Source organism: Peromyscus californicus, unplaced genomic scaffold (genome assembly GCF_007827085.1).
Source record: "Peromyscus californicus insignis strain IS unplaced genomic scaffold, ASM782708v3 Scaffold_12__1_contigs__length_115047231, whole genome shotgun sequence".
Taxonomy (NCBI): Eukaryota; Metazoa; Chordata; class Mammalia; order Rodentia; family Cricetidae; genus Peromyscus; species Peromyscus californicus.
In genome coordinates, this window is record NW_026294413.1 from 91,880,340 (window position 1) to 91,901,367 (window position 21,028).

The window sequence follows — 21,028 nt, forward strand, 5'->3', positions numbered from 1 at the left end:
TCATTTATTGTAATTTATGTATACTTCAACTCCAGTAGGTGTTTGTCTACTTACCACTCTAACCTCATTGGTTAGGTAATGGCCTAGCACGCAGTAAGTGACTACTCACAGTCTATTCATTGAATGAGTAAATGAAGTTTACCCCAAGTGTTGTTTTAAAGATTAGATTAATTGTCACTTTAAAAGTTGGATATAGATCAATTCTCAGAATTTTTTTACAAATCATAATCATTAAAAACTCTGACAATCTTTTTTAAATATTCAATATACATAAACTTTTAATAATGAAAAGAATGAAAGCAAAACATATAATCAAAGCAATTAATTATGTTAATTTGTAGAAACAAGTCAATATCAGCATACAATATCATTTTACAGTAATATTTATACACTCATAAGGTATAATGTGTCATGTTATGTTAGAATAGTAATTGCCTAATTTCTGCTATTGATATAATTGACTATAATGTTGTGATTTAAACATGTGAATAATTGCTATACTTTGTAATAATGAACATACTATTTAATCTTAACCAATTATAAGTCACCAGAAAGGTATGACATGTGTGGGGGACACATTACATTTCCAATAGGCAACACTACACTGTCATTCTCCAGGGACTGAAATATGAGTAGAGAGGAAATGACAAAGTTTTTGTGGAAGAGAATGTCCCAAAGACTCTTGTCATGGCCCCCAGGACCTCCTTATTCCTCAGGCTATAGATGATGGGGTTGAGCATAGGGGTGAGGATAGTATAGAAGACAGCCAGAATTTTATCTTCTGTGGGCTAACAGAGACTCCTGGGACGAAGGTAAGTGTAGACAAAAGGTGCATAGTAAAATGTCACCACAGTTAAGTGAGTTGAACATGTGGTGAAGGCCTTTTTCTTTCCTTCTTTGAGCACATATGGAAGACAGCAAAAAGGACCCATCCACAGGAAGCTGTGATGCCAAGGAAAGGAAGTAGAGGAAACAGGCTTGTACTCACAAATACCATGTACTCATAAACCCAAGTGTCCATACAGGCCAGGGGCAACATGGCAGGGACATCCCAGAAAAAATGGTTAATGGACCTAGAATGGCAGTAAGGAATGTGAAGGAGATAGACTGTGTGTGATAAGGAGTTAATGGAGCCCAGTGTCCAAGATCATATGATCATCTCCAGACACATCATTTTGCTCATGGGAACAGGATAATGAAGAGGGTGGCAGATGGCCACGAAATGGTCATAGGCCATGGAGGCCAGGAACAAGCCCTCAGAACCTGCCATGTTCAGAAAGAAAAAGGATTGCACTCCACAGCAAGTAAGGTAATGCTTTTCTGGCCAGAGAGGAAGTTGAATGCCAGCTCGGGAACAGTGGTAGAGATATGCATCAGGTCCATGAGAGAGCTGACTGAGCAGAAAGCACATGGGGGTGTGGAGTTTGGGATCCACACGAATGAGGTGGATCATTGCTGAGTTGCCAAGCAAGGCCTCAGAGAATTGGAGATGATGAGCAGCAAAAGCAGTAGGCCTGTGTGAATTTGTGGTATTAATCCTAACAAAATGAAATCACGTGAGCTCTGATTCCATTTCTCGATGAAAATGTATTGCTTTCTCTTTCTTCAAAAGGGACCTGAAAGTAAAATACACTTATACAAAGTAGAACAGGAGAATAAAGAGGAACTGGCTTGGAATGAATGCTTGCCCTGAGTTGTTCTTACAACCAGCACCATCCTTCTGTTGAATTTATTTTGAAATCTGAACTGAATGTTTCTTCCCCTTTGCCTCTGGCCAAGTTCTCAGTTCAGAGATACCTGTATGGTCATTTTATTTTATTTTTTAACAAATATTTTTGTTTTATAATTAATTTAATTTTACATATCAACCACAGATTCCCCTGTCCTCCCTTCTCCCAACCCCCAGGCTTCCCCCCCACCCAATCCACCCCCTATTACCACCTCCTCCAAGGCAAGTTCTCCCCTGGAGAGTCAGCCTAGCCTGGTAGATTCAGTTGAGGCAGGTCCAGGCCCCTCCTCCCTGCACCAAGACTGAGCAAAGTGTCACAGCATAGACCCCAGGTTCCAAAAACCCAGCTCATGCACCAAGGACAGATCCTGGTCCAACTGCCTGGGGGCCTCCTAAACAGTTCAAGCTCATCAACTGTCTCACTTATCCAGAGGGCCTGGTCCAGTTCCATGGGGGCTTCTCAGCTATTGGTTCACAGTACATGTGTTTCCGCTAGTTGGGCTATTTGTCCCTGTGCTTTTTCCAGTCATGGTCTCTATATCTCTCCCTCATATAATCTCTCCTCTCTCTTACCTGTTGGACTCCTGGAGCTCCACCTGGGGCTTGGCTGTGGATCTCTGCATCTGCTTCCACCAGTCACTGGATGAGAGTTCTATCATGACAGTTAGGGTGTTTGGCCAAAAACTCTGACAATCTTTTAAAGCCTTCATACTGACAAGTTTCCATGTAAAAGGGAAGTACCAACTTCGTAGTTATCAGTATTTCCTCTTCTGTCAGTATTTATGATTGTATTAACTATGAATAAGTAGAACAAAAAACACCCCACAAAAAGTTATTTAATTGTTACTAGCATAATAAGTATAAATAGCAAATGTAGTAAAAGCTACTGTGGAAATGGGAAATCTCTTGTCAAGGAGTTCCTATTGTCACGATAAAAAACACCATGACAATAATTCAAGATCATTGAAGAGACTTCATTTTCTCCAACAAGACAATATATGAAGTTATTGCTGTGTGTGGTAAGGGAGAGCTGTGTTGGTCAAGCACAGGTCTAACACAGAATCCTCCCTAATTTGTACAGTGTTCTGGGAATAGTGATAGTTAGAGCTGTGCCAATTCAAGCAGTGAGAAGGCTGACATTTGGGATGAATAGAGTTTAAACTTCACCCACTATAGGCAGCCAAGAAAATAAGGAGAAGACCCTTGCATCTTACACTCAATATAAATCATTCTAAACATCATTTTACTATTGCTGCTCTATATTATACTTTATCACATGCTTTTAAATAAGATTTTGCTCATTTAGGCCCACCTGGCTACCATCCCCACCAGGGTCCCTTCTGTCTTCTCCACATCCTCCTCCTCTTCCAATCTTCCTGCCTTTTCAGTCATCTTGGCTATGCCTGGGATCCCAGGGTGTACGTGTTGAGCACCACTGGAATTCTGGAGACCCAGGCCCATAGACTCCAGCCCATGGCCCCTGTTGTCTGGGGCCTATCAGTATACTAAGAAGCCACCCATTTCAGCCCACAGCACCAAGGTCTCTGATAGCCCTGGTGCCACCCACAGAGCCGGCAAGGTGAGGCAGGTTGGTCAGACCGTATAGAGACTCAGCACCAGGAACTGCTAGGCATTTGGCCTCAGACCCTGGCCCAGGACATGACCAAGGTGGAGGCCATGCTTCAAGGCAGTAGGCACTCTGAGCCCAGGCAAGTGACAGCGGCTTGATAAGGAGGCTGGGGACACCAAAGTGTAACTGCGGCTCCAGGTGCACCCTCCTAAGAGGCAGGATGAATTCCAGGACTTGCTTACTTCACTGAAGCAGATACAGCCTCAACTGCTGCCCAATCTGCCTGAAGGGCATCTTCAGACTGCCACAGCACATTGAGGGCATGGGTGAGTATTAGTTCCTTGGGACTCCCCTAGACTGCCACCCACCTCTTCTCTCTGCAGCTCACTCAGTGTGTCTAGATCTGGTAGTGGCCACTACTCTACCTGAATGTCCAGGGTGACACCTTCTCTCTTAGCCCACAGGGAAGGGACCTGTGGCTGGACATGAATTTATACCTACTGCTTCTGTTCCGATTCTCTCAAGCAACAATAGCAGAAGCCTTTCCTTCCCTGTCCTGGTTGTCCTCAGTGGGACATGATGTCCTGTGTCATGTGGAGGTGGTAGAACACTTTGGAAAGATGTGGTTCGTCCTCTTTTCAAACTCCTCACCAGAAGTTGAAATCAGTAAGAAGAGATTCTACACTGGGGGTACAAAGCCTAAGTTTTGATCCTGCCTATCCATTTAAGTATCATGAGGGTCTATTCTCTCTGTGCTTTATTCCATCTTGCTTCCTGGAGGTCAGTATCCTTTCTGGTCCAGATTACCTGTGAATTATGCACAATGCCATACCCATTTTGCTTTAGGAAGTAATGGCTCGGTTTAGGAAGTTACATGGTAGCATGTGAAAATCCTATAATGGTTGGTGAGGCTCAGTTCCTTCCCTGAGGGCTGAGTTCCCACTGGAAGAGAGATGGTGACTGATTCCTGTGAATGGTGTGGTTTGGAACCGTGTTCTTGATGTGGAAGTGACTGATTCATGAGTGCATATTCAGTGAGGGATTCTTCTGGGAGTTTGTTCCTGATGATAGGCTTGTCCTGACCGAGCTGAGAGTGGAAGGCATAGAGCAGAGGAAGGAGGAGAGCTCGCACTCATGGTGTATATCCTTGCAGGAACTTTACCTTATCACGTCGAAATGCCATTATTTGTATGTGCTCTATCAATTATTTATATTCTAACAAAATAGTCAACTATGGCTGCTGTGGTTAAATTGCTCAAGAAGGATTTAATGCCAAGATTTGAATTATCGTGTGTTGCATATTTAATACATGCAACCATTGAAAGAGCATGTGATTGAGTCTTCTGTGCTTCCTGCCTTCTTCAGTGTGAATTAATCCACATAACAAAATCAATAGCCATAAGCTGGTAAAGGAAAGAGAATGAAGGGAGCTGGAAAAACGAATAAAAAACAAAAACAAAAAACAAAACAAAAACAAAATCCTTTAGCAATTTGTCGGCTATAGTTCAAAGACCTGTTTCTGTGTCCATTAAAAGTCCCAATGATGATGCCTTTCCTTAGCACTCAAGTGCAGTACACACAACAAAAGCTTTTAGTTCCAAAGGCAGTGGTTCCCATGCCTCACTGTAGTATACCAGTGCTAACTTTCTTACCACTAAGGTTGCTAATATTTAGTAACTGTTTAACTTTTGGTTATCCATAAAATCCTCTTTGTAATGAACTTGATGTGGGGAATACTAAAAAGGGTGTTTAAAAAATAAAGAAAGCAAAGATAGAAGATGATAGAGAGACTCTAAAGAGGTGTGTGTATGAATGGGTGTGTATGTCCCTTTTTTTTAAAATTTATTTTAATTTATTTTGCAATACAATTCAGTTCTACATATCGGTCACGGATTCCCTTGTTCTCCCCCCTCCCGTCCCCCTCACCTTCCCCCCAACGCCCCCCCCCCCATTCCCATCTCCTCCAGGGCAAAGTCTTCCCCACAGACTGAGGTCAACCTGGTAGACTCAGTCCAGGTAGGTCTAGTCCCCTCCTCCCAGGCCGAGCCAAACAATCCTGCATAGGCCCCAGGTTTCAAACAGCCAACTCATGCAATGAGCACAAGATCTGGTCCCACTGCCTGGATGCCTCCCAAACAGATCAAGCCAATCAACTGTCTCACCCATTCGGAGGGCCTGATCCAGTGTGGACCCCTCAGCCATTGGTTCATAGTTCATGTGTTTCCATTCATTTGGCTATTTGTCCCTGTGCTTTATCCAACCTTGGTCTCAACAATTCTCGCTCATATAAACCCTCCTCATTCTCGTTAATTGGACTCCCAGAGATCCACTTTTGTTGTGTGTACTGCACTTGAGTGCTAAGGAAAGGCATCATGCCAGTTGAGGTAGTGCACACCTGTGATACTATCAAAGAGGAAGCAGGAAGACCAAGATTTCAAGACCAGTCTTATGTATATAATAAATTTGAAGACAGTCTTATCTGCACAAGAAGAGAGAGAGAGAGAGAGAGAGAGAGAGAGAGAGAGAGAGAGAGAGAGAGAGAGAGAGAGAGACGCAGATCATGAAAACAGTGTTGCAGCTGCTTGCCGTTAGTAATATATTATTAAAGAGATGCCCTTATCTGGGTATGGTGGGACATGCCCATTTTCCCAGGAGGCTTGAGCAAAAGGACTGAAAGTCTAAGGATCACCTGAGCTACACATAGAGACCATATGTCAACAAAACAGGGAGGGAGGAAAGGAGGGAAGAAGGGCATGATAGAAGGAGGAAGAGAAATAAGAGAAAGGAGAGAAGAGAGAAAAGAAATAAATGCCTTTAAGAAAAGGAGGGTTTGAGAGATGTCTCAGTGGGAAAAGATAACTGCCTTTCTGGGATCCGCATTGTGGAAAGAGAGAACCAAGTCTCATAAGTTGTCTTCTGACTACCATTCATGTACTATGCCCTGTGAATACACACACATGCACACAAAATAAATATAGCAAAAATTTTAAAGAAAAGATTTCCAAGTTTCTAGTTCTCTGCACCTGACCAGTTGTAGGTCTCTATGCTAATGATCATCTACTGTAAATAGAGGCTTCTCTAGTTTGATAGATTGAGGATTGAGAGATACATTGATCGGTGGGGATAAAATTAAGTCATCAGAATAGATAAGATCAAAAACACTGATGACAGCTTATGTTGGAGAGGATGTGGAGTAAGAGGAACTCTCCTCCACTGTTGGTAGGAGTGCAAACTGTTTCAGCCACTTTGGAAATCAATATGGCGGTTTCTCAGAAAAATGGGAATCAATCTACCTCAAGACCCAGTTATTCCAATTTTGTGCATGTACCCAAAGGATACTCAATTATACTACAAGGACACTTGCTCAGCTATGTTCATAGCAGCATTGTTTATAATAACCAGAACCTGGAAGCAACCTAAATCCCCCTTAACCAAAGAATGGATAAGGAAAATGTGGTACATTTGCACAATGGATTATTATCTATCAACCAAAAAGAGAAAAGCAGCCATGAATTTGAGGGGAAGGGGAGAAACGTGAGAGTCATGTAATCTCTTGTAAATGATGTCATTGTAATCTCAAATTAAAAATAATAAATTTGAAAATAATGAAATAGAAAAAAAAAAGTCCCAATGATGAAAGACATTATTTTACAAGTTGTTCCTGGTTGCAGCACCTACCTCCATGGTCCATCTCCACCCTCCTTTCTTTAGGTGGAAGAAATTCACATACAGAGAGGCTAAAATGGCAACCACATAACAGAGCATTTCATAAGTGTCCCTGCTGTCTCCTCCTTGAACTTCTGGCTTTTGCACTCTGTTCCTCAGACCTGCACTCTGTCCCTGTAACTATGGCTATTGCAGTTCCTGGGCCGAGACCTTAACCTCCTTCTATAGCCCTTTGTAGTTGCTCAGAAGGGGCTGTCACATGTTCTAGAAGGAGAAGGACAAAATCAAAATGACTTATCCCTTATAAGTAGTTCTTTTTATTTCTGAAGAAGGAAGTTTGTCAAAGATCTGTTTCCAGAAATCTTGCTGAAGAAGCACAGAATTAGAGGGCAAACAAGAGTTCTTCACAGGCATGTGTGTGCATCAGCCCTAGAGTTAATCTCTGGCCTAAGGTAATTAGTGGACACATTGCCACTCATTACTAACACTCAGCACACCTGGCAGTTGAGGTACTTCCCTGATCTGGCCTTAAAGGAGCTTCTCCTGACCTCCAAAGAAGGACATAGAATAAGGTTGAGATTCATCTCTAGGACTGTGATTTCAGATCCATTTCCCCATATCCCCAAATTTCAATAGTCAGGAAACCCATAGAACAATACATTATATTGAAATTAATATTGCATTATTTGTAGATGAAAAGAATTTAGGCCAGGCAATGATGGCGCACGCCTTTAATCCCAGTGCTTGGGAGGTAGAGGCAGGCGGATCTCTGTGAGTTCAAGGCCAGCCTGATCTCCAAAGCAAGTTCCAGGAAAAGCACATGAATTACTTTCACATCTCCCTGACTTGTACAAACCCTTGTGTCACAGGGTGGTTTCTTAGCATCTTCTTTATATCAATTTCCCAAGCACAGCATGACGAGAATTGATTTCAGCCCACAGGTCCAGGTAATAGTCCATTTTGGGGGATATCAAGGCAGGAACTCAGTCACATCACATCCACAGTTAAGAGCAGAGAGATGGAAATGCAGCCATGCTGCCAACTTGCCTCTGCATATGCTCCAGCTTCTTCACTGTTACACAGTTCAGGTCCCAGAAATGAAGTGGTTCTGTATACTTTAGGGTGAGACCTCCATCTAATTAACAATATCTAAATCTCCAACAGATGTGCTCAAAGTCAACTGCATCTAAACAATTCCTCATTGAGGCTCCTTCTTCCCATGTGACTCCAGTTTGAGTAATTATATGATTAATAAAAAACTAATACTCACACTGCCCCAGCATCATTGTTATGCTTCATGGTTATAAGTAACATGAAAGAGAAAATTTTAAATAATCTAGAAACATTGAACACCCTCAGTAGACATTCCAGCCATTTGGTGTCCTTCCTACAAACCCAAATAACTCTGATTTCTATTTCTCTTGCTTGCTTTGTAGCCATTTTCTGTAAGCCCCTAGTGATTCACCCAGCTATTCAAGAGACCTGATAGTAGAAGAACTAAAGATACACCATAGTGATTCACAGGTAAAAATCATTTGACCTGTTACTAAGTCTTGTGGAAGAAAGACATCAAATGAAAAATCACTGGTCCTGGTTATAGACCAGCAACTGTAGATATCCAGGGTGTTCAGGATCTTCCTGCCTCCTCCAGACTGTTCAGAGCCTTCCCAAATACTGTATTGAGGTGATGTTGTCCCCTGTGTAGACAAAGATGATAGTGCTGGTCAGAGGAGCAGAGTTATTACTCCAGTGTACAAGGTAAAATGTGCAAAGAGTCAGGTCCCTGCTGAGCAGAATGTCAGCTACTGTTTTCTCAGGTCCAGATAGGAAGAGTTAGGGCTCCTTCTATCAGGAAAAGTTTTCTTACATTTTTTTTTTCTTAAAATCTCAATGATGGAATATTTACCTGGTGTCTTCTGAAATGAATAAGCCTTGGTGAGAGCTCTGCAAAATCCTTTGATATAGGCTTCTCAAAGTAAGGACTAGTGTAGTATTCATGACTGTGAGTAGTATTCAGATTTAATAAAGTAGTACACTCTACCAGTCATGGTCCCTTGCTTGGGTATTGATCATTTCATCTATCTCTTGATTAGTATCTGATAATATTTTGCTGTAATAGTATTTTTACAGATCACAGAGGCCATATTTGACACCTCTATTTATATTCTAGTAACCATTCCTAGGATTGGTTATAAAAGCTTACAAACAAACCTTAGCATGGCAAAACAACATCATAGTGCTTCCAATTATAGGTGTGCCTTTTATCCCTCCTATCAAAATATATCTTTCATTGAGAAGGTTAGTGTTAACATGTAATAAGTCAAGAAATAAAACATCATTCTTGATTCAGTAATATAAGTGTCCTTGTTTTCACCCCAAACTCTCAGTGATCAGAAAGCATCTTGATGTCTCTTGCTCCAAGTTAAAGATAGGTTTACTCTCCATCCCACAGTCATGGGTTTGTTGTTTACATTCAGTTGTTTCATTATTAGGTGGTCTCAGGGATGCTATCCTGGTCAGTTCGAAAACCATCTAGGACTTTATGAATTTCCCAGAATAATATAAACATATCCTTGCCTCAAGGTTAGTTTATTAGTCCCTCTCCATCAATCAGTTTGTATATCTTTTGACTTAACATTTCCTTTAGGCTGTATATACTTTAAGGCAAAATGCTTTAAGGGAAGCAGAAAACAATTATACTTTAAAGTGGAAAAATTAATGGTTAACTTGGCTAAATGTAGTATTGTGTGTAGTTTTACCTAAGTTCAGAAATATTGCCCTTTTATTTTTGAAACTTGCCCATTTAATTATTTGAGAGCGTTTTACAACAGCTGGATCTTATGGATAGTAAGGGATTTTAGTAACATGGTTAATATTCCATAAAGTGTAAAATTCTTGAAGGGGTTGCCTAGTATAAGCAGGATCATTACCAGTTTTAAGTTGTAACGGGAGTCCTAGCATGGACACCCATAAAGAGCTATTTGACAAGTCAAGTTTTAGATAAGACACTATTGTATTTTTGTGGAAGTGCCCCGTGCTAAACACATGTTGTGCTCTGCAACTGATTAGCTAGAGAGAGGCTTCATGTATGCCTGTAGTGAGCCAATTCTGAGCATAGACATCTAGATACTGACAGCTGAGAAAGAATAGTTTTTGATGAAAACTCCCAAATACTCTAACTTCTACTGATTGCATTTTTGTTTAACCCGTTTTTGACCTCCAAGGGAATTAGAGCAACATGAAATTATTTTGGCATTGTTGGCCATTATATTTATATTATTTAGTAGAAATATTTTTAAAACCCTTTTAAAAAATTCACTCTTATGTTTAAACCTGGCTAAACCTGTTTACGTTGTTTTAAGTTCTTATGATATACACAAATATAAATTTAAAAGAATTCAGTTTTAGTAATCACAAATACAAGAAATATAGGTGATGTTCTGGCTTTCAATTTCTGAAAGACATACAATGAAAAGGTCTCCATTTTTTATGTTAAAGAGAAGACCAAATTTCTTTTGCTAGCACTGCGCACATTGGATGCGTGCATTATTGGACCAGGCATAAGCAGGGAAAGCTCCTATAGTAACAGTAACAGACAACTCATGGCACCAAGCCTTTGGTTAAGCCTCCTGCCAGCAACCTGAGTCAAGGCTGCTTCTAGCTTTTCTCCTGAGGAGGCTCTTTGTTCTAGGTTCTCTGTGAGGAATGATCAAGCAGTTCACTATTACTGCCGTGTTTTAATAGAATTGAATTTATTATTTTTTTATTTACCTGATTGCATAGCAAGTTCCCTGAAATAAAGGAATAGTGAGAAGTTCCACTGAAACACACTATGAGGGTTTATTTCTTTCAACCTAAAGTCTGTCAGCAAGGTAAACGGTCTGTGTAAACAAACTTCATTCATTTTTAATCATTGCTTTTGGCCTAACCTTGAAAATATGAACAGCATTCTAACTAAAGCTTTTACCTGTAAAATGAAATAGATTTGTAATTAGTATGACTACAAGCATAGTTTTAGAACACTTTAAAGAATTTTATTATTTACGAGGTGATTAACATTAACTTGTATGACCTAATTGTCTTTAACAATTTACAAGGAAGCTTTTGTTTATGATTAGGATTTTACAATTTCATCCCTGTTGAGTTTGAGTTTTAAAAATTTGGATTGAAGATTTAACTTAAGATCCTTTAGCCTCAAATATAAAACTTAAATAAATACAGTCCCCAGAATTGAAATTTATTTTATTTTTTACTTGTTCAGGGTATGCCATAATAGAATATCACAGTTTGTATGACTCAGTTTATGCAAAGAGCTAAAGATTAACAAAGTTTGGAAAGACAAAGAGACTAGATATATTATTTTCAAGTGCATTCTGCTCGCCTAAATAGACGTTAGGTATTTATCAAATATACCCAATTTATCAATCACATATTTGATTCTTATGTAAATTTTCCAGAATCCTGGTGTTGAACAGTTTGCAAATACAAGAGTGGTTAGATATACATCTTTTGAGTCAGATTCTTCTATCCTGAGTAGACCTATATTTCCTTAGGGATATTTCATGATATTAAACTCCACCTTTCTCCAAAATATTTTGAGGAGCAGTGATTGCCTATTTAGTATATAAAGGAGATACAATAATAACCAAAGGGGATAGTAGGAATAATAACTTTTATACATGCTGCCTATATATAGATTTTAAAAGTGATAACCTTTTGTTACAAGTTTTCAGCTAATTTTTGTTATGCATTTTACAAATTTTAACCAAGCCCCAGGAATGTATTCATCCAAAGTTAAAGAAATTACATCATAAGATAATATTTTTTGAGATTAGGGGGCAAAGAAATTTAGCGATAAAATGTGTTAGAGTACAAAATAGAGTTTAGAGATTTTCATCTTTCATTACATTTTTTTAAATTTAAAATACTTTTGTAACAATTTTTTTCTATCAGTGTTGGCCAGTTTCCATTTTTAGTATAACTCTATCCTTCATGTGCAAATATATACATGAAGTGAGTTAAAAGTAACCTATTACTGAGCAATGTCTAATAAAAACTAATGGAATATAGTAAGTTTTGACTGTTGAGCTGTACAGTCATGGGAAGGTACTAACCATTCTGAGGAGGGTGAAGAATTTGTGTATAAAATATATGGTCCTTGTCTTTTTGAAGAACAATCTGTAAAATCACTAAGAGCAAACTCTACAGGATTTTTAGATGTAATTTTGGGTCATACCCATTGAGCATTTTCAGAAACTCTTAAAAGTTGATGTACTGGGTAGTGATTATCTATAGATCCCATGTAACATGCTAATGCAATCTGCTGTGGTCATCAATTTAAATCAAATAAGCTGCATATTATTTACTGGCAGTAATTTCTGTAGGCTCCATACCGGGAAGTTTTTTAAAAAGTGTCCTTTCCATTATCATTAAGTCTATCATTTCTTGATAAGGAGATGCAGGTACTTGTGGAGAATCATACCTCACATCAATGTCTATAATACTGTTACCTTCTGGACATATACTTTAATAGGAGATGAATACTCACTTTCTTTCCCACATGGAAGTACTGAGGCATTTCCAAAAAATCAGAGAGCAATCTCTGGCTATGGAACAAGAGGGTACTGAAGCATTTCTCTTGAGTCCCAGGAGAGATTCCTAGAATGGAAAACCTGACTTCTGAAGAGTTATGAGGAGATCTGGTTAGCAGGGAGGCAATGTCAGTTCCCCATGACATCAGGGGTGTCTCATGCCTGGACATTCTATTGTATCCTGGAGACTTTAGAATGTTATCTGATGTCACCTGTGTTGTAGCAACACCAACTGCCTTTGGACAGTTGGTTCAGTGCCCTTACAGTTCAGCCATGAACATGTTGGGAAGACTCAGGACTCTATTTGGTCGAGAGAAAGGAGAGGGAAGAGAAACCAGAGAGAGGCAGACACAAGCTGGCCTTCAGCCATTCCAATGTGAACCATCAAGAAAGAAATGATCCAGAAGATGGTACAGTAAGTTGTGGGCAGGAAATTGGGATGTTCCTGCAGGACATGGGCTTGAGCTGAATCTTCCAGTAATGGGACATAGGAGGTAGGAGTCTCTGGGAACCAACTGGACTTCCCTGCTTGTCGTGGCTCCTGAAATTCAAGGATTCCAGAAGAGTAATTTGTCTGTCCCAGAAATCAGGAGCGGGTAAGGCCAAAGCTGTTGTGCTGGGAGCTCTTGCCTTTCAATCCTACAGGAGGGTAGGGGTTGAGAGGGGACAAAAAGGCCAGCATTGGGGTAGGAAGTTCAAGTGAAAAAGCAGGTCATCAATGTACTTCAACCTCAGTGTCTTCATTTATTTACAGCCCACCAGCTCTATGCACCCTCCTTTGTCACTGAGGCCTCTTGGTGAGGATGGTGACCATATTCTGTCCCTGTGTGGATTCTCCATTTTGTTTTTGTTTTTTTTTTTTTGGTTTTTCGAGACAGGGTTTCTCTGTGTAGCTTTGCGCCTTTTCTGGAACTCGCTTTGGAGACCAGGATGGCCCCGAACTCACAGAGATCCGCCTGGCTCAGCCTCCCGAGTGCTCGGATTAAAGGCGTGCACCACCACCGCACGGTGGATTCTCCATTTTATCCATGTGCTTAGAGTGACCTGTCAGGATATTTGTGCATCTTTAATGACCTGAGTGCTTGTGGACTGTGTCAATTTTATCTTGCATTTGAAAGCCACAGACTAGTGAACCCTGCAGCCAAGTTGAATGCAGAGTCCAGAGCTGTTAATAAGCCTGAGGAGGCTCTCTCCTTAGTTACCTAAAACATGTGCTAAAGAAGCAGAGGAAATCAGCTGGCTGAGACACCTATCTCCTGTCACAGAGATGGGAGACCTAAGATGCCCAGCGGGAGCATCTCAGTCCTGGGCAAAATTCTTTGGGGTGTCACTGAATTGCTTGCTTACATCCTTTCTCAAACACCTTCTCAGGTCTCAGGATGACCTGCTCATTCTCTATGTCTTGTCACAATGCATGTTCACTTGTGTTCATTCATCTACCCACAGGGGCCTCCAAGGAGCCACCACCCACTCCAACCAGCCTCACAAAGAAGCAAGTGAAGCAGAAGGTGAAGAGCCTGACCACTCAGCTCCAGGTGATGACCGCCCAACGGAATGATCTGAGAGATCGCCTCATCTTAGTAACTGAAGGATCCTTGGACAACAGGTATTTACTGTTTCAAACTCCATGGTGACTGTCTCGGTTCCACAATTTCACCCTTAGTTTATTTTGTCTAAGAAATGGGCTTCTGGGAGGTTGGGTGTCCCTTTGCCCAACACCATTTCTCTAAATGCTTCCCTGAAGCAAAACCTGACACATGGGCAGGAGTGAGATGGGGACATAGACTGTTCTGCTTCCTCCAAATGAAAATCAGACCTGTGGCCTGAATCACATAACTCAGGAACTGAAGCAGTAGTGTGTGAATTCCCAGCATGCATTTGGAGAGATCTTGTCAAGTGGTGGCTAGTGTGAGAATGCTGTTATTATTTTTTTTTACTTGCCTGGGAAGACATTGTGTGCTGCATGCTTCAAGTAGCAGCTGGAGAGTTTTTGTACCACATCTTAATATGTGGCAGCAAGGCCTGGTACTGATGTCTGCTGCTCTTGGTCCTCTCTAAGATGACACAATTGCATGAATTAATTTGTCATCTCAATGAGAGCATTTTATCCCCTTTCCCTCTCTCAGTTTCTCTCTCCCTCTCTCTCTCTCTCTCTCTCTCTCTCTCTCTCTCTCTCTCTCTCTCTCTCCCTTCCCTCCATGTTTCTGAATCTATGTGTTTGTTTGTTTGTGCATATGTGTCCCTCTTCACCCTACAATCAAGAGTCTATGGTTGCACATGAAGTGTTGCTTGTCTCAGTATCTAGGTGTTGTCTACTTGGTGTACTGGGAGCCCCATTTTGAGCAGCATAGCCCTTTGCAGTGTAACACCTTGGTGTCAACTGGGAATGCCCTGGGGGAATTTATGAAGTTGTCATAATATTGAGTCCCATCCTCTGAAATGCTCATGATGTGATTTTAGTCTCCTTGTCAATATAAGCACCCTGGAATGAGAATCTCTTATTTGAAGACAGCAGAAACATCACAGTTTCTGGTGGGCCCAGACCTGTGATAGACTCATGGGAACTCCATAGCAAGCTGTGCAGGACTCCTGAGGGAGCATATTCCAGCTGCATCCCTCTTAACACCCTGACTTTGCTGGCCTGGGACCAGAAGAGCTAGTGTAATAAGCAGCCAGAGGCCCCAGTACATAGGAGCCAAGATGTGGCATCTTATTAATTCCAGTAATATAGAACACACACTGAATTCATGTGAACCTTGAGGCCTGCATTCATGGAATTCTTTGCTTCTGGGTCCAGGCCCTACCACAGGCCAAATCCTTTCTGGGAAAAGCTCAAGATGGAACATCAGCAGGTCATGTCAGCCCTGCAGAAGTTTGAGAATGAGAATTTGGAGGCCTCACAGAAGCTCAGTGAGCTGACCAAAGGGAAAGTCTTCCGTTTGTAAGTGCTTATCTTGGCAGGGACCCCAACTGTTGTACAATGTCCAGTTCTCATTTTCTTTGTGTTTGAACTGTAGGGTCTGTAGATGTGCTTCTAGTTTTTCTGCTTCTTAGCCAGCAGCATTAGCAAGCAGCCTTTGGACTTATGCCTCTTTACTCAGTTTTGCTAAGGTTTAAAGAGTTATTAGCTCTTCCAAGCACCATATTGTCATCCAGTAGCCTCCAGATCAGTGGTTATTAACCTTCCTAATACTGTGATACTTTAATACATTGCTTTATTGTTTTGATGACCCCAAACCATAAAATTATTTTGTAGGATTTTCTTATGTTTATTTTGCTACTGTTAATAATTTTAATGTAAATGTCTTCATAGGACATCTAATATGTGTCCCTTGTGAAAGGCTCCTTAGATCCCAAAGGGTTCACAACACACATACTGAGAACCACTGGTTAGATGAGCAATTGTCCTCAGGAGAGGGTTGTCAGGCAGGAGCTGACTGATACGGGATCTATGCACCCTTAGGGTCTTCTACTTCCCCAAGTGTACTTGCACATTACCTGCTGGTGTTTCCTCATGACAGTGGACTGATTAGGACAGATGGAGTACTCCTCTTGTTTATGGAAGTACATGAATTTCTGTTATTTGGGGGGGTTTTCAGAAATAGTTTGATTCTTGCAGGAAATAACTGTTCTCTGCTTTTGGCTTTGAGTGCCACTGTCATTATTGTTGAAGGTTCTTGTTTACATCTTCCTGTGAACCTGGGATAGAGTTGGGTTGTTGAGGCATGGTGTTGTGGGTGAGCAGAGGTGGCTGACATGATCTTACCATTTGGAGTGTGTTTCCAGTGATCTGCAGAGCCGGCTCCTGATGGAGCAGAGTCAGCTCAAAAAGAAATTGGATATGCTGAGGCAAGAGAAGGAGAACATACTGGAGTTTTGGGTCATGGTGAAGCACCACTTGGGTGACTTGCAAGTGCTCAGTAAGGATCAAGAAGAGATCAGTGACCTCCAGAACCAGCAACAACAGGTAGGGACAGGCAGCTGGGTCACAGTTAGGTCGAGCATCATTTACTTATGTAACCTTACCAAATCTAACCATCCAGACACCTGTGCTCTATCTCATCACTTTCCTCATCCATACACCCATCCATCCACCCACTTCATGACATAAAATTGTTCATTCTGTGTCTGTGCATTAGTATTTCTGAGAAGTGAGTCTCCTCTGAGAAGCTTGGTCATTGGCATGCAATCCCTGATACTCTTCTTGAACCTGTAGTCAATGGGGAGAAACAGGTCAATCACTTATCACACAGCTACATGTCATCATGATGGGAGGATTGCTACACACAGAATTGAGTTCAAGAGTAAAAATTTTTCTAACCATCTCCACTAGTTCAAGAGTATGCCCCCGTAGGCCATTTTAGTTCCCAGGAATGGAAAGCTGAGTTTTGGGACTTTGCTTAAAGGCTGGTGTGCTTATTTTAAAGATAACTGCTCCTCTAACACTTTGTTGTTTTCGTTTCAACCCTTTCTCTGTCTCTCCGTGTGTGTGTGTGTGTGTGTGTGTGTGTGTGTGTGTGTGTGTGTGTGTGTGTAATAGAGGCATGTGGGAGTGCAGTGCATATTTCATGTGGATGACAGCTAGAGGAGACCACTGGGTTTCTCTCTTTGTCAGTCTCTGTCTTATGAACTTCAAGCAGGCTTTCTCATGTGCCCTTGAGCTTGAAATTTTGTGAGATTGACTGACCAATAAGCTCTTGAGATTCTGTGTGTGTGCTTTCACTTGTGTGAGAATGTATTGACTATACTCTACTCAGCCCTCCAATTAGGACCCAATCTTGTAATGAATAGGAGCAGCAAAAAATGGAAGAGATACTCCAGAGCTAGCTGAAGCAGAGGGAGGTGGTCACACAGCAAAAACACCTGGCAATAAAACCTCATCATCATTTGACTGTCTCCCAGATGAGGTAGGAAGCCAGGCTGAAGTTGGGGTATGGAGTCAATTAGGTCCCCTGTACCAGGGCTCTCTGTCCTTTGTGGGCTTTTGCTTATCAGCAAGACTCCCTGCTCCAGTCATGGGTAGATTAACTCAGAACTCAGAGAATTATGCTGGTCTCGTCAACAAGAACTTCTGTCCAGCAAACAATATGTTTGATACTCCCTGGGTCTGTACACTTGTGTCCCATTCCTCCCTTCTGATCAATCTGGTATGTTCTCAGCAGGCTTTCCTTGAACTCATAGAGCTCTGACTGCTTATGCCTCCCAAGTGATGGGATTTAAAGGTGTGCCTCACCATATCTGACTGAAATTACATTTTTATTCAGGATTAGCACCTGTAGGATGAGATTTGCACCCTTGTCACTATTTGATGTCACACTGGCTGTCTTCATTGTTTGAGCATTTCCCATGTAAAGTGTACTGGGGATATAATATGTTTAGTCATTGGCAGGATGAACCCAGGTAGATGTCTCTGAACCTTCACCGAGTGTTGTGGAACAGACTCCTCTAGAGTGCCAGGATGTAGATTCCCAGCTGTAGGCCTAAGGATAACACAGCTCTTCTTGTTTATTGCCAGAGACTATGCAGTGACAATGTTCTCAGACACATGGCTCAAGAAATACTACTCTAGCATGACGGGCTCTATCTTGTGTATTACCTGGGTGCAAAGTTGTATTATGTCTATGTATATAAAATGAGGTGGTCTTTTTAAAATTATTTTTTATTCATTTTACATACCAACCACAGATCCCACTTTCTTCCCTCCTCCCACTCCCTACTCACCTTCTTCCCTGACCCTTCATCGCCTCCTCCAACAGGGTAAGTTCTCCCATGGTAGGACAGTTAAGCCTGATACATTCTGTTGAGGCAGGACCAAGCCCCTCCCCACTTTATCAAGCAAGAGCAAGGTGTCCGACCATAGGTAATGGGGTCCAGAAAGACAGCTCATGCACCAGGAATAGATCCTGATCACACTGCCAGGGGCCCCTCAAACACAACCACCTCCACAACTGTGGCCCATATGCAGAAGGTCACAACTGTCAGTCTAAATTTCCTGACTTCTTTTGAGCTTGGTTCAGTTGTATCTGTAGATATCCCCATCATGATCTTTACCACCCTTACTCATGTAATCCTTCTAAAAAAGACAAGAAGGAGCACATCTTGGAATTTTAAGGTTTTCTCTATCAACCTGTGACAGCATTGGAAAACATGGAGAGGAAAATAAAATAATATCAGTTAAAATCAGGAATAAGGACAGGTGTATGTGATTGTTCATGTCTTTAATCCAAGTTCTTTGGGAGCACAGGCAGGAAATCTCTGGCCTCTTGTAGCCATCCTAGAATATGTATCTAGTCAGCCAGAGATGCAGATTTTAACACTTCCTAGAAAGAAATAAACAGAAATTGGACAAGAGAAAAATGAGATAGTTGATGAGAAACTCATCATGAACAGTCTGTGTATCTCCATTGTGCTATTATATATGACTTTAATATGCTACTCCTTTTATTTAAATGATGTCTCCATACTGTAGGAAAAAGTCCTGTTCTTTCTCATTAGAGCACAGTACATATAGTACTCATATCAACATCTGATACTTGTTAAGGGCAGAAAATAATTCAAGGCCCAACTATTCTGTGACACTTATTCCTTAGATGTACATACAATGACTGCTGCCAAAGATCAGTGTTGACTGTCCAGCACAATTGAGTTTTTGTGATATCACTGAATGACAGGTGACATGGTGGATCCCCATCAGGACTCTGCCCTTACTAACTTCCTCCTCTAGGTCAGAAAATCTCCAACATGAGCTGGAACAATCCACAGCTCAGGATGAGAGCCTCCTGCCGACAGAGCTGCTGCAGCAGGAGCATTAAGTGTCATAAGCAAGTGAGCCATCATGACATCCCATCCCCAGCAACACGGCATTTGTGGGGTGGAGTTCTTCCTTGATTCTGGTTTCCTATGTGTGAATAGGCCCTGAATTTATCTAGCTAGTGATCCAGCAAGGCTGCTTTTAGATCTGATTGCCTTTTCTTCTCTCACAGCACCCTTTATGAGAACTGAGGAGGCTGAAGGAATCCATAGTCAACTAGAAACCCTGACATTCTCCACTCTAGGATCAAGGCCTCCTCAGAACAAGACATCTACTACTGGTTGTGAAATCACCAGTGAGGCAAATATCATCTGCCCTGAAGTTCATCCATCCATAATCTGATCCATGTGTCTGTTGACTCACTAGTTATGGAATAATGAAACCATTAAGAAGATGCTTGAGATTCAAAAAAATAAACACCGAGAGTTATGCAGAAGAAGCTGACATCTACCAGCAAGTGTTCCCAATGAGGGCCACAACAACATGGAGAGAGAATATGTTTCCACTCATAGTTACTCTGAAAGTTTATTGCTACACACTTTTGGTAGCTGACTGAGGGTTCATATGTGGAGGGAGATATGTCAACAGAGACTGTGTTGATGTCATGCTGCTATCCAGACAGACCACACAAAGGAAGCATCATATTCTCACTCCAGTCCAGTGTGGGAACTACTCAATTTCATGCACACGCGATGGTGAAGTGAATTGTTCTGAGAGATGATTTAGGAAGGATGTCACCATGAGCTGTTATGTCTTTTGGTAACAGATGCTACCCGTGTCATTTTTTGCTCTTGAATGGGCACACAGACACATGTTGGCAGACAGAATCATATAGTGGCCAACATGGCATAAGATCAACTTTGGCAAGGACTTAACCTTGAAGCCCCAAAATGGCATGACCACACTTGTCTTGAAGAGGTTATTTCAATTCAGGATTGTCTTCCAACTTGTATCCAAAGCCAGCCAAAGACTGCAGGATATCTGCATGAAGAGAAAGCTTCTTATGTAAATAGTTTTGGTTTGTTTTGGGGTTTGCATGAATTTGGGTTTTGTTGTTCTTTGTTTTGTTTTGCTGTTTTTTTATTTTTTGGTTCTTTGTTCTTTCTTTGATTTTATATTTTGCTAAAGCTATACATTGGATATACTAAACACCCCTTTAAGGCCCTATTCAATCAAATTTCTGTAATTTCACAAATAAAAAAATGTCCAACTCTTCATTCTTTCCTTTAAATTTTTTTACTGAATTTACTTACCAACCATAGATCCAACTCTCATCACTCCTCCCTTTCCTGCCTACCACATTCCCCCCACCCCTCCTGCCCTCCTCCAAAAGGGTAAGTGCTCCCATAGGGGACAGCTAAACCTGGTACATTCTCTTCATTCTGAAAGTAGCTTTGTAGTTAGGTGTGGTGTCACACTCCTGTAACATTAGAAATCAACAGACAGAGGTGGATCTCTCAAAGTCCCAGGAAACTTAGGCTACATTGTGAGTTCTCAGCTAGACAGGGTTACAAACCAAGATGGTATCTTGGGTGTGAATTCCATGGCCTACTCCATGAATAGCCACTTCATGATGGAAAAAGATCCATATAAAACACCTGACTTCACATGTCTAGCTACTTCAAAAAACAGAGAATCGATACACACATGTTGATGACGTG

General features: G+C 41.3%; 1 protein-coding gene and 1 pseudogene across 1 annotated transcript; one reads left to right on the plus strand and one right to left on the minus strand.

Moving 5' to 3' along the window:
• Nucleotides 1-599: 599 nt before the first annotated feature.
• On the minus strand, nt 600-3,121 carry LOC128106985 (olfactory receptor 2L13-like; annotated as a pseudogene).
• Nucleotides 3,122-13,642: 10,521 nt separating this feature from the next.
• Nucleotides 13,643-20,584, plus strand: LOC128107666 (disks large homolog 5-like). Its single transcript, XM_052733878.1, has 4 exons — nt 13,643-14,162; nt 15,354-15,497; nt 16,343-16,523; nt 19,540-20,584. The coding sequence occupies exons 1-4, from the start codon at nt 13,936-13,938 to the stop codon at nt 19,549-19,551; spliced, it is 564 nt and encodes a 187-aa protein (XP_052589838.1). The 5' UTR covers nt 13,643-13,935; the 3' UTR covers nt 19,552-20,584.
• Nucleotides 20,585-21,028: the final 444 nt, after the last annotated feature.

Coding starts and splice junctions, on each gene's coding strand:
- LOC128107666 (XM_052733878.1), top strand. CDS start 13,936: ATGACCTGCTCATTCTCTATGTCTTGTCACAATGCATGTTCACTTGTG. Junction 14,163..15,353: donor GAAGGATCCTTGGACAACAG/GTATTTACTGTT, acceptor TTCTGGGTCCAG/GCCCTACCACAGGCCAAATC. Junction 15,498..16,342: donor AAAGGGAAAGTCTTCCGTTT/GTAAGTGCTTAT, acceptor GTGTGTTTCCAG/TGATCTGCAGAGCCGGCTCC.